General features: G+C 42.7%; 1 protein-coding gene across 1 annotated transcript; it reads right to left on the bottom strand.

Annotated features, from left to right (window-relative positions):
- Positions 1-8791: 8791 nt before the first annotated feature.
- LOC114682056 (vomeronasal type-1 receptor 48-like) lies at positions 8792-9727 on the bottom strand. The gene has a single exon (XM_028855852.1). The coding sequence runs from the start codon at positions 9725-9727 to the stop codon at positions 8792-8794; it is 936 nt and encodes a 311-aa protein (XP_028711685.1).
- Between the last annotated feature and the right edge of the window lie 4253 nt (positions 9728-13980).

Genomic DNA, 13980 nt, shown 5'->3' with positions numbered 1-13980 from the left:
ATTACACTGGATAGAAGCATATAGTAACTGGCTAAAGAGAAATCAAGAAACTCCTGTATTACAGTATTGCCTTCTACATCCAGAAAAGAAACATTACCCAGAATGTGTACACATTCATCCCGATTCACCCTCAGTAGCATATGAAATCAAGGAATTTAAGTAAGAACTTTCTCCGGTGTCAGAAGTAACACAGTAATAAAAACTGGGACCTGTCTTTAGTGCATGAGCTAGCTTTTTGGGACCTGGGGCTTATACAGGGACACTTGGCTCAGCCTGGGAGGAGGGGACTGGACCTGCCTGGACTGAATCTACCAGGTTGAACTCAATCCCCAGGGGAGTCTTTGCCATGGAGGATATGAGTTAGCCATTTTTTAAAGATGAACAGACCATGGATGCTAGGTAGCAATACTGTTATTAACTTGTAAGAAACTATGTAATTGAATTGTGATGTTCTTTATACAACTTTATATAATCCCAGTCTTAATAACAGTAGGAGAGAAGGAGGAAGGGGAGAGGGAGAAAGGAAAGTGGGGTGAAAGAAAGAACAAGAGCGAGAAGAAGAAAGGCAAGAAGAAAAGGAGAAGGTGGAGGAGAATAACTAATTAAAACATCAATTTCTCTGAACATGCTTCAAGTTATCTAACGACAACCCATGAAAACCCAGTAAGACGGTCACCAAAGCTCCAAACACTATGGGACAACAGTTAGGACCACAGAGCCGTGTGTCATCCTGTGGCTTCTATATGATTATAAATGGCAGGTGTTTATTTTAGTATATAAACTTCACTTAAGGCATTTAGAACGCAGTTTTTAAAAAGTAACTTCAAGCAGGTACCCTCTGACCTTTCACAGCTAACATTCAAGTAGTTGAAAATTGCTAGCTAATACATTGTTTCTGTGAAGTGCAGGGTATTCTTTAACTCAATTTCATTTACTCAAAGAAAAAAATGCTTGAACCTTGAAAGAACATAGCATTGTAAAACTCTCATCAAGTATATTGGAATTATCTGTGCATTATGGCATGGGAATACACTCTTTCCATATTCCATGAGAAGAATGTGATTCTTCCACCTTTACCATTTTGGAAAATTAGGAGTCATGGCTGACACGTATTTTAGCTTGTTTTCTACAGATGAGTGCTGTGGGACGGTCTGTATGTCAAATTGCTCTGATTGGTCAATAAATAAAACACTGATTGGCCAGTGGCCAGGCAGGAAATATAGGCAGGACTAACAGAGAAGAGAATGGAGAGAACAGGAAGGCAGAAGGAGTCACTGCCTGCCAACTGCTGCCATGACAAGCAGCATGTGAAGATGCCGGGAAGCCACGAGCCATGTGGCAAGGTATAGCTTTATGGAAATGGATTAATTTAAGCTATAAGAACAGTTAGCAAGAAGCCTGCCATGTCCATACAGTCTGTAAGCAATATAAGTCTCTGTGTTTACTTGGTTGGGTCTGAGCGACTGTGGGACTGGTGGGTGACAGAGATTTGTCCTGACTGTGGACAAGGCAGGAAAACTCTAGCTACAGATGAAACCATCCTGGAACCCAACATGTAGACAAAACTAGCCTGGTAGTCACCATACTTCTGCTTTGTCATCCCTAAGGACTATAACAGCAGGGGTATGCCACCCTGTCACACTCACCACGAATCCTCATGAAATTCTAGAAATCATGGCTTCAGGGAATAACTGCTTTGAAACCGCTAGAAAACACTGGCCTTTCTGAAATGGAATTCCAAGGAGGCAACAGGAAAAACCATCGTGTTTTCTCCAGAACACAGATAAAAGTGACATGAGGTCACAAGCACTAGCATGCCAGGAGAGACCACAGAAACATTTCTTTAGACATCACAAATCTCCCTGAATTTCTGAGTCACACTGAACCATTTGAATAAACAAACATATCAGATATATTGTGTGCATTTATTTAAATATTACACAGCACATACATAGATACTGTGCTGATTATTCTTTGTAAGCACTAGCTAACATGATCAAATCAGATAGGATTGTAGGGATCTGTAGGCTACTACACTTATAAGGGAAGGTTTTTCTGTTGAATGTGAGCCTTGCAGGACATCAACCCAGAGCACTTAGGAGTGAGTGTGCTGTGCCTGTACCATGTCATTCCATGCAAGAAGACTGCACTTTACACACTGGGAAAAACCCAGACACTTGACATTCATTATATAACGCAGGAAAAATGATTTGTGAAACAGATTCCAGGCAGAGAAGAAAAGTCAACATGCAGGGAGCAAGAAATGATGAAGAGAAACCTGAGCATTCTTGTTAGAGCCAAGTGTGAAGACTTCAGCTGCTTAGGAGAACAGAGTTAGAGCCCCCTGTCCGGCATGGAACCAGGAAGCCATGACAGTAGACACGGTGTCATCCTGTAGTTACCCAATCAGTCACGGACAACCTGAGAGCCACAGCATCATCAAATAGTCCTCAAACCAATGGCAGGTGCTCAGGACAGTGACCTGACCTTGTGATCTGGAGGGAAGTGGAGAGCAGAATGGAAGAAGGAAACCCCTCTGCAGATGGCACTGCATACTGGGAGCTCAGGGTCCTGTGTGTGCACTGCATCCAGGGAGGAGAAGAGTGGGATAATGTCTGTTTCCTCCTGTGCACCACGGAGTTACCTGTCCATCTCCTGGTGTTGAGAGGCCGTGTAAAGATCATGGTTTCCATCAGGGCGGACAGATACATGTCCACACATGTGTTTATGGAACTGATTGTCATCATCATATAGCTCGCCTATACCCTATTGTTGTTGTTACTGTCGGTTAATGTAGAAGTAGAGGGTTTTGGAAGGTGAGACTTGGTTTAGGGTAAGGTGGGATTGAACACTGTGCTCTGTTTGTTGCACAGTTCTGATTGGAAAGCTAGGAAGACGTGAGAGAAAGAGCTGGTGCATCGGGGAAGACAAACCATCACCAAGCAGATGTCACCTCTATGTCCAGAGAGAGCATGAAGTAGAGTAACAGCAGGAGTATGAGAAACAAGCACCTGGGGTGCGTTTGATTTAGGGAATGGCAGTTATCTAAATAGAATCAGAATTATCCTTGTTTAAAAATGGAACAGATTGTATCCAGTTCTCAGGGTTCTGACTTGCAACTTGTGTGTGTACCGGTATATCTCCAGACACAGAAAGACCAGGAAACGTATTCTTTTAAAATATAGAACAGGAAGACCTGGAGGAGCAACATGGCACAGACTCCAGCTGTCACCACTGGACCCCACACAGTGCTGCGACATAACCGGCTTCCCTCATCACCCAGCAATGATGCATGAGAGACTCATGCTTTGCTCTTAAGCAGCTCTGACCTCCCTCCCAGCATGGTCATATGGGCGTTGTCTCTGTGATAAAGAAGGTGGTTCAGTTCCTGTCCATTTTCACATAAGTTCATGAAAAGGTGAAGGAAGTGGGTCTATCTATCTATCTATCTATCTATCTATCTATCTATCTATCTATCTATCTATCTCTATCTCTCTCTCTGTATGTATGTATATGAATATACGTCATATATACATATATATATATATATGATCAATGGTTATCAAAACATAGAGATTGAGGTATTTTCATTGTCAAAGGAATTGAAAGAAGTGTTTAGTCAATGTGTAGAACATAAGGAAAAGATGAAGAAACACAGCTAGTCTTTCTCTAGGAAGTTGAATTCCTGTCATTATAGCCAGGAGGTGGAAGGTGCCCTGTGTTCACTGAGTACTTAGTTTTCTAGCAACCTCACTGTCTTGGTGCTCTGGGCACATTTCCTAGCAAGCAGAGCAGAGGTTGAGTCTTGACACCACTATTTCTAATGTCTAAATTTGAGTAAAGAATAAAAAGCATCCATGAGTGAGCACTGATAAGTCCACTGTGGTCATGTGAACTTGCCCATTGAGGGATAAGGCTTAGAATCTATCTTCTGTGCTAGGATCAAGAAAAGTTGTGGTGCACATTCAACTTTTCACCAAAAGTTCATGAAAAGATATAGTTCCATAAAAATCTGAATACCAAATATAGAGAGCAGGATGGGATGGGGCTCAATTATATGAAATTTACTATAAAACAACATGAAATTCAGGTATTTCCATTATCAGTGAAATTGGAAGGCATATTTTTATTTAATACATAGGACAAAGAGAAAAGATTAATAGAATAAAATATTGTCTCTCTCTGGAAGTTGTATTCCTGGGCCTTAGTACCATGTTCACTGTGTATTTAACAATCAATGTCCTGTAACCTTATCATCATAGCTTCTCAGGTGACAGTTCCTATCAGGCAAAGCAAGGCTAATGGCTGACACCCCTAATTTGTGATTTTGAAACCAAATTGAAATTTAAAAATATTATGCCACTTTGACAGACAATTCTCCCACAAGAACCACAGAGTAACCAACTCTGAGGACCAAATGAAAGAAGTCTCCTGAGGGTAAGGGTGGTCCAGTGCATCCCGAAACAATATAGACTACTGATATAGCCATGGTTACCGCTCAGAGGTTAAAGATGCTGAAGACACCTCACACTTAGGACACAAGACACAGATTATTTCACTGAATCTGACCTGAATGCCACCTTCCCGTGGTCTATCATCCATGATACCAGAAAATACTGTACAAACTATCTAGAGAGGGAAGAAGTTAATAATCCTATCATGCCCCAACACTATGAACCACACAAAGAGGAGCATGGCAAGATATCCATAGAGGTGCAACAGCACTCACATGGTGGTAACCAATAGCCGCCTGATTGGCTTTAGAGCCCACACAACAGGAGGGAAATCCTGCCTGATTCTAGAAACCTAGTCAACTTCCTGGGACCAGTGATAACATAGACCTTAGAGAGAGAGAAAAAAACATACTACCACCACTTTGCTAGACCAACACAGTTCCTAACTACATTCTAAGTCTTATAGCTGCCACCTCTCATCATAGGAGCCTCTCCTTACAGCAGATGGAGACCATCACAGAAAACCACGCTGGACCCAATGCAGAGACCTGTCGATGGTGTTGCCCAGCCACGATGGGTAGATCTACAAAACAGCTCCTGCATCTCTGGCTCGGGGAATGCTGACTAAGAGGAGCAGAAAGTCTGAAAGAGCCAGTGTCTCCTAGAAATGTTGGCACAAACGCAACAGGAACATGGCAATATCAAAGACACGCAAACGTGGAAAGGGGAGATCTCATGGAGTCCTTCCCCTAGACAAAGAACTACAAAGAGACTCCTAGGGAGGGAGAAATAGCCTTTATCAAGGATGAAACCTCTTACTCCTAACAAAGTAGTTAGCCCAGAAACCATATACTCACAAACTAAATAAAACGGTCTCAAGGTTGCATTTACATATTTGTACACACACATACATACAAACATTTGTATGTAAAAATGATAAAGAAAGAGTCAATGAATTTGAGAATGTCCAGACATGACAGAGGTGAAGGAGAAAAGTGACAGAATTTCAACTCAATTAAAAATGTATTTGAAAAGTAAATAAATAAATTAATAAATAAATTAATTAATTAATTAAATGGGAAGAAAAGTGACCATGTGCAAACACTAATAATCATACAGCATTCATGTGAGATTGATGTAGAATTTTGGTAATATGGCTTTGATCTTATAAAGATTTCTGATCATTTAATATCTCAAATTCATAAGGTACTTGTATAAATATCAATTGCATTTGATCTATGAAAATAATAGATGCAAAAAAGGCGATCATTTAATTAAACTGTGAATTTAGGACTTTTCAAGTTTCTGATCCTATATATAAAAAGGAAATATTGAGGATATAATGTATGTAAATCTACAAAATCAATGTGAGTCATTAAGTTCAGAAAAAAATATAAAAGTGCAAATATAATTTGTGTGTGTGTGTGTGTGTGTGTGTGTGTGTGTGTGTGTGTGTGTGTGTGTGTGTTTAGCCCCAGATGTCCTAGAACTCATTCTGTAGACCAGGCTATCCTTGAACTCACAGAGATCCACCTGTCTCTGCCTCTCGAGTTCTAGGATTAAAGTCAAGTGCCACCACTGCCTGACTGTGTAAACATAATTTTAAGAGTCTATAAATAAAAGAAATAAAAATCCTAAGAAGAAAACACCCTCTTTGCTGTGCAGCACACAGTTCCTGTGCCGAGGGGCTGTCAGAGCTCAGCGTCTCCTCTGCAGATGCTGAAAACCTCCCTGAGCCCCTCTGCTCCTCCTCCCACAGCCTGCCTGGGACCTGACCACCTTCTGATTCTGCACTTGGGGGCAGAGCACTTACCCAGATGGATGTGGCAGAGGAGGACTCTGCCTGAGGAGATCTGTGCAGGCTTAGGTAGAGGGAGTCTTTAATGCATCTCTGAGGTTTGAATTTTAAAAGTGTCTGTTGAAGATGACAAGTTCCCACTGGGGAGCACGAAAACATGGCATCCCAGCAGAGCATCTTACCTGTTGAGCTGACTCTACTCTGTCTTGGATAACAGCAATCTGGGGAGGGCTGAGCACAAACTTTTCTCTAAGTTTCCTTGCCCTCACTGCAAGAGGAATAAAAAAGTTCATGACATATAGACAACCCTATCTTTTCTCACCTTACTCTTTAGATACAATTCTAAGTTCCTTCACCATGATGCCTCTCTCTGGGATGTAGGGTCCTCTCTCTACACCATGTGACAGGCAGCCACTCCTTGGGTCAGTCTTTCCACGGAGCTCTTGTTTTCCGGGTAGTGTTGATTCTGTTTCCAATATTTCCAAACTCCCAGTTGCAGGATTTTAGCTGTGAGGAAATTTGAAAGTGAATTGTAACAGAAATTAGATGGACTGTAAAAGTCAGGGCAGACCTGGAGAGCCAAAGTGACCACCAGCAGATGGAACACAGCTGAGGCTGAGGTCAGGCTGGCTCTGCTCCACAAGGAGCCTGAAAGACCAGCATCGTCCTCACTGACAGAGGCAGAAACAGGCTCTGAAGCTAATGCGATTTTGCTCCATCTCCCACAGAACTAAAACACACTTATGGAAAGCATCATGAGCCCTGTGACAAAACAGGACCGGGTGACCTGTAGCTGAAGCTTGCGGTCATGCAAGCCTAGTACTGCACTCCTGATGTCTGAATAATGTCATAATTCCACAGCTGGAGGCAGGAGGATTGTAAGTTCAAGGCTAGCCTTGGCTACACTGAGAGACTCAGTTTCAAAAAAGAAAACAAGTACAATGTTTTATGTGGAGTGATTAATATTCCTGGTTTTATAATTTGAACAGAATGCTTTAAACAACTTGTGTCTTGTGTCAACAATTAAATAGACACTATAGATGGAAACATCATTCTAGAGAGAACTGGAAATCTAGGAGGGATTCAATGTTTTTTGTTTGTTTGGTTGGTTGGGTTTTTTTTTTTTTTTTTTGAGACAGGATCTAGCTGGAAGGCCCTAGCTGGAAATCTAGGAGGGATTCAATGGTTTTTTTTTGTTGTTTGTTTGTTTGTTTGTTTGGGTTTTTTTTGAGATAGGATCTCACCATGTGGCCCTAGCTAGTCACTATATACACTAGGCTAGCCTTGAACTCCTAGAACTCTGCCTGCCTCTTCCTGTTAAAGCAAGTGCTTGTGTTAAAAGCTTGTGCCACAACAGATATGTTCATATGTTTACACATCTGTTTGACAGTTCTTTCATTTCTCCACAAAGTCCCAATATCCTCTTTTATATAGCTCCAAATATTCTCTCCTCTTAAGTCTTTCACAACCTTCAATTTTGTTAGCACATAGTCTGTTATTAGCATTTTGACTAGCTCAAGGTAGAAAGGACATGTCACAATCTTTCTCCAGAAGTTCTATTTGTATTACCCAGTACGACTGCAGGCCAGAAGAGGGCACCAGATCTCATTACAGATGGTTGTGAGCCACCATGTGGTTGCTGGGAATTGAACTCAGGACCTCTGGAAGAGCAGTCAGTGCTCTTAACCTCTGAGCCATCTCTCCAGCCCTACTTCAGTTTTTTAAAAATGATCCTAAAGGCTAAGCAATGGGATCTAAGTAGGGACAGTGACATCACTTCTCACAGATGAGTTGTATTTTCTATCTGTAATACCACCCCAAATGGCTCTTTTTAAGATGAAACATGATACTGTCATTGACATAAAAATACACCATGAGTAGAATCTTATATTTTATTTATCTTTCCAATTAAGAAGAATATTATAAGACCTTGTTTTTCATGACATTAGTTGATGTCAAAGCTAGGTCATTTTTCATGTCTGATTCACCATTTAAACTTTGACTTCATGGGTCCAGAGTGTCTGTGTGTGTCTTTGTGTCTGTGTCCTCACACAGGTGTTGGAGTAAGGAAAGGCCCTCGGGTGTTCTTCTCTTTCTCTGTCTGTCTTATCAGTGGGAACAAGGTCTCCCACTGATTCCAGAGCTCGCCTATCGACCAGTGAGCCCTAGAGATCCTCCTATCTCTTTGTCTCATAGATCTGTTGTTGTGGGTCTGTAACCACGGCCAAATCCCATTTCTTTGTGTAAACTGGGGTTTTGCACTCTGGTCATAGCTTTGGCATAGCAAGTGTTCTTGCCCACAGATCATATTCTCAGCCTGTAAATGTGGGGTTTTTATCCAACAGAAAAACCTTTACTCAGAAAGCATGGTACTGGAGCCCTGATGCAGATTTGGCGGCCTTCTGTGGCTGAGCTGTAGAGTGTAGTGTGAACTACATCCTCCTGGAGAAAGTCTCTGCCACACAACACGTTAATAGTGACTCACGGTTCTGATGCTAATATAGTCTCATCTTGAGGACACTTACCCATCACTGAATAATCAAATAGTCACTATCCGCTCACACATGGACCTTAAAAGCTTAGTTATATCCTTTTCAGTGCTGATGAACACAAAGGGACTGACTGAGGCATAGCTATGGCTCACAAGAATCTGGACACAGTAGAATATTGGATCATCTTTGAACATATGCCTTGAGAATGACATAAAGCTGTCCAAGATGGAAATCAGCACAAAGAAGCTCATGAGCAGCAGGATGGTCCGGGTGGCCCTTTCCTCTGGAGATGCTTTTGGAGGAAGGCTGGTGCTGTGAAGATGCTGGTACTGCTTCTTGTGCCTGCACAGGAGAACCACCATGTACCCACTGGAGAGGCCCATGACACCAAGAAAGAATGCTTCCCTGAACACGAACAATGTGGACATTATGTATTTCATGGGGAAACTGAAGGGTAGAAGAGAGCAGGATTCAGTAACATACAGTAGGTGGTCTGAGGTCACATTAGGGGTGATAACTATGTAGACGAGAAGGTTACTGGAAATGGATGAATAGACAAAACAAAGGGCAAACAAGGACCATAAGCTGTGACATGGTGATAAACTTTTTTTGAACTTTGCTAAACAGGAGTGTCTGGGGCTGAGAGTGATGGCCTGGAGGACACTCAGCAAGCAGGTGGCACAAATGGAGAGGCCCCTCAAAAATCTGTATAAGAAGACAAGAGATTTACATGTGATGTCATCCCATCCTTGCCGAGATATGAACATATCTGTAGCTATGACGCTCACAACCAGTAGCATCAGTAGGTGGACTATGGCCAAGACGCCAATGGGCATGTCGGTGAGTCTGGGCTTGTGCTCACGACTGGACATGAGGACATGGAAGAGGAGAAGGACACTGTTGCCTGAGATCCCAATGCTTATCTCAGAGAAGAAGGTGTTTCTGATGTTAGTGGTAGTGTACAGCTTGCTGCTCTGATTCATCTTATGAGGTCAAGAAGCACAGAGCAAATCTTGTGGGGAAAAGCAAGAGATACACTTCATCCCAGACAGCCTTGACCATGAATCTCAACCAAGGCTATCACCTTGGGCAAACATGTCAGTTCAGCCCAATTCATCCTTCTCCATTGAAATCCTCTACTTCAGCTCACCCCAACCTCCTTGTCTGTCCTTTGTGAGGCTCCCTTGTACATGAGTATTCATATAAATTAACAACTGCCCTGGGACACAGTACACACTGACTATCCCCTGCCTGCTGAGACAGCTTCCCTGGGAACTGGCCTTGTTATAATCTGCAGTTTTCTCATTGTCAGGTACATGAACAGCTGTTTTGGTGACTTTGAATTAGGAAGATTATGTAAAACCTTTCTGAGGAAAGTATGTCCATGGGTTTGACATGGACAGGGTCATTTATTTCAGTGCCCTCTTTACTCTGTTCATTTACTACTAAATATTCTTAATAAAGTTTTATTGCAAATGTTGAGAATTGTGATTTCTAAATACAGACTACTTCACATCCTACCCATGACCTGTCATTGTCTCAGAGTGTGACTTTGAGCACTCTGAGGCTGAGTCCCAGTCACCTCCTCTAGATCATGTGGACAGCCATGTGCCTGTGTCTGGGATACATCATGAGTGACATAAGATGAAGTCTACACACCAGTCATGGAATTGCGTCCAGCACATGATGTTCTCTATGAGGTGTTGGCTGCTGCTTTTCCCATGCATGGCTTATGCATGTGACCTGGGAGAGTTAAGGCAGCTCTGTTAATGACTGCTCAGCTTGGTCCCTGCCTGAAATAAAAAAGACAGAAATGGGGAGAGAAAGCAAGCGCAATGTGACATCTGAGCAACGCTCTATCAAGCTCCAGTGTACATTTTTTTCTCAATCCTGCTATGTGTCTGTTCCCCTTGACCATGTCTCAGTACCAGTTAGCTCTTGGTAGTTATCACATATGAGTAAGAAACAAATTGTATTTTTTTTCTCCTTTAATATGAGAATTTAGAGTGGGTTCGTGTGAATTCAAATAGAACTACAGCGGCAATAGCTTCAGGGCCAATCCATCATGTGGTTCTAATGAAAGGAAAAGCACTCAAGCCAACATGAAAGGTAGACTCCTTAGGATTCTGACGTCATCTCTCCTTCGAGTGAGCAGTGTTATTTCTCCAGACTCAAAGGTCCGGAGTCTAGAACTTGGACCAGGGAGTTGGTCAAATGCTCTGCTGGCACAATGTCTCTAACAGATCAGATGCATTTGCTCTCGTGCAGCATCATACATACAGAGCAGGTGATGTGAGCAACAAAGGTGTGTGTGGTGGTGCCCACTGGTAGGGTACACTTAAGAGGCAGAGACAGGAGGATCACAACTTTGAGTCTAGACAAGCTACATATTTAAGGGTTGACAAATGGATCAGTGGTTATGAAAGCTTGGTCACCTGAGTCAATGGGAAGGCAGAGAGAGAGAATGAACTACAAAGCTGTCTTCTGGCACACATAAGAACATTAACGTTTTTTTATCATTTTTGCAGTGAAATGATGTTAAAAGAAATATCGTTTAAAAATCAAGGTTGGAAGATGAAACTATTTTATAATTATTTAGACCATGTGACTCTAGCACATGGTCTAAAGAATTATAATTTTATTTTATTTTATTTTAAATTACGGGGTTTTTTATTTTATTTATTTTATTTATTTAAATTACGGGTTAATTTTATTTTATTTATTTTATTTTATTTTAAATTACGGATGTTTGTGTTTTCACACATATGTGCAGGTGTCCACAGAGTCCACAGTAGGGTGTCAGGTTCCTTGGAGCTGGAGTCAGAGGCAGTTGTAAGCTGCTTGATATGGATACTGGGAACCAACCTGAGTTCCCTGCAAGAGCAGTATGTGCTCTTAACTGCTGACTCTTCTCTCTGGCTTCCAAGCTAGGCTTTTCTGTGAGTGTTTGGAGACCCAAACTTCAGAAACCGCAGCCCTGCAACCTGAAGCTCTTAGGAAAGTCAGGCAGGTGCAGAGGCCGTGAACCCTCAGGGATACCCTCAACATCATGGCTTCAGTGATCCCTGCTCTGCCCCATCTGGAAGAGCTTTTCCGGAGGTGGAACTGCACAGCAACAAGAGAAAGTTCTCCTCCTTTCTTCAGAACACAGCCCAAGGACAGGGATAGGATTTCATGTAATCAAGGGCATCAGCTCACCAGGTGACACAAAATTCCCTCTAGTTGTCCACTATGCCCACATTTTGCAGGGCACCCAGTTGTATCCATGCAACTTCTACATCAAAATATACGTGGTGTCAAATTCTTTACCCATTACAAAGTAAGTCTAGCAAAGAAAGGTGCTGCAATTCTGGGCTACTGTGTCGCTTCTACAGAGAGCATTCTCAGAATTGTGTACCCTTCGTGAAACAAGCTATAATGCATCTCCTAGCCTGTCCTACCCTCCCAGATCAGGTGCTTTGATTCACATCTGCCTAGCTCAGCATGGTCTTTGTGGTCAGCAGACAAGACAGATAGATACTCTATGACCTCCGCAAGGTAACTTAAGAGGCACTTCTCAAACATAGAACTTGAGAGTGAATATGCTGGGATGGCTTATTGAATCATGCAAAGAGAAAGGGTTGATGTTCTGCATATAAGGGCATAAGTGACAGAGAAATGATGCGGATTTGCAAAATAGGTACCACGTGGAGTGGTCACATTGGGGAAGAGGAAGGAAAGGCTTAAAGGACAGAAGAGGAGAACAAAATACACCTGGAGCAAGAAATGTCCAGAAGAATCCTCAGCATTCCTTGTTAGAACTGACTGTGAAGGTTTCAGCTGCTTAGGACATCAGAGTTAGAGCATGGAACCAGGAAGCCACAACTGTAGCCACGGTGTCATCCTGCAGTTACCCAGTCAATCATGGACAACTTGAGACCAATGGCATCATTAAACAGGCCTCAAACAAATGACAAGTGCTCAGGACAATGACCTGGACTTGTGATCTGGAGGGAAGTGGAGAGTGGAATGGGAGGAAGAAATGCTTCCACAGTCCCTAGTGCATGCTGGGTGTTTAAGGTCATGTGAGTACACTGCATCCAGGAGGAGATAGGCAGGAGTAATGTTCCTCCTCTGCAGCATGTATACAGCCCACCCACGACCTGGTGTTGAAAGTGTACAGAGCATGGTTTACATCAGGGCTGAGGGATACCTGTCCACCCTTATGTTTATGAAACCATGTGCTTGATTTTTGCCATCTTCATACTGCTCACTTCTGTTGTTGTTTTAATCTAAATTTGCATCTTATAATTTTTATCAATAAAGACTCGGGAGTCAGAAGCTGGGGTGAAAACCTTCTCAGAGGCTGAGGAGCAACTAGCTGACCTTCCTCCTTAGCTGCTGTCTCGGGAAGGAAGACCTTTTTCCACTCTTCCAATCCAAAAGGAACTGCCAACTCTCTGTCCCTCCCTTATACTTCCTGTTCATTTCTCTATCTGTCTTCCTGACACCCTCTTTCCCCTCTATGGCTGCTTCCTGCCAACTAGCCACTGGCTCTGCCTCCTGACCTCAGGTTTTTATTTAAATAGCACGGTCTTGGGGTAACAGTGTGATCAAACATCCCGCAAAGCACCTTTACCATGCGGTCTTCCCTCTCACCCCTGCTGGGAGACAATGCAAAATGCATAGGACAGTTTGGACAGGGGAACTGCTCCTGCCTCTTGCAAGGGGGTTTAGGACGAGATGGAACTGAAGAGTATGCTCTGTGTGCTGCACAGTTCTACCTGGAAAGCTACGACTACACTGGAGAGATGGTTGTTGCATCATGAAAGGAAAACCATCACCAAGCAGATGCGAGCTCTGTGTTCAGAGAGACCATGAAGTAAATCAACTTCCGCAACATGATGTGCAAAAGCATGAGGAATATTCGGGCTAAGGAATGGCAGCTCTTTCTGGTTAGCCCTCACATTTGTTTTGTAATTGAAATGATTACAGGCCTTCCCAGGGCTCAAACCTGCGGCCAGAATGTTCACTAATGGGTTTACATACTCCTCTAGAAACTGAAGTAGATCAGCATTCTTCTAAAATGAAGAAAGAGAAATCTGGGAGAGCTGGTAACATCACCACTTTCAGCCCTAGGAAACTCACATGGGCTGCAGAAGAAGCTGTCTTCCTGACCCTCCCCACAATGCAGTCACAGCTGAGACTAACTTCTCCCTGGCTGGCTTTACCCTCCTTGTCACATGCACTGTATGTG

This window comes from Peromyscus leucopus, chromosome 3 (assembly GCF_004664715.2).
Source record: "Peromyscus leucopus breed LL Stock chromosome 3, UCI_PerLeu_2.1, whole genome shotgun sequence".
NCBI lineage: Eukaryota > Metazoa > Chordata > Mammalia > Rodentia > Cricetidae > Peromyscus > Peromyscus leucopus.
This window is presented reverse-complemented; position numbering and strand designations above follow the sequence as displayed.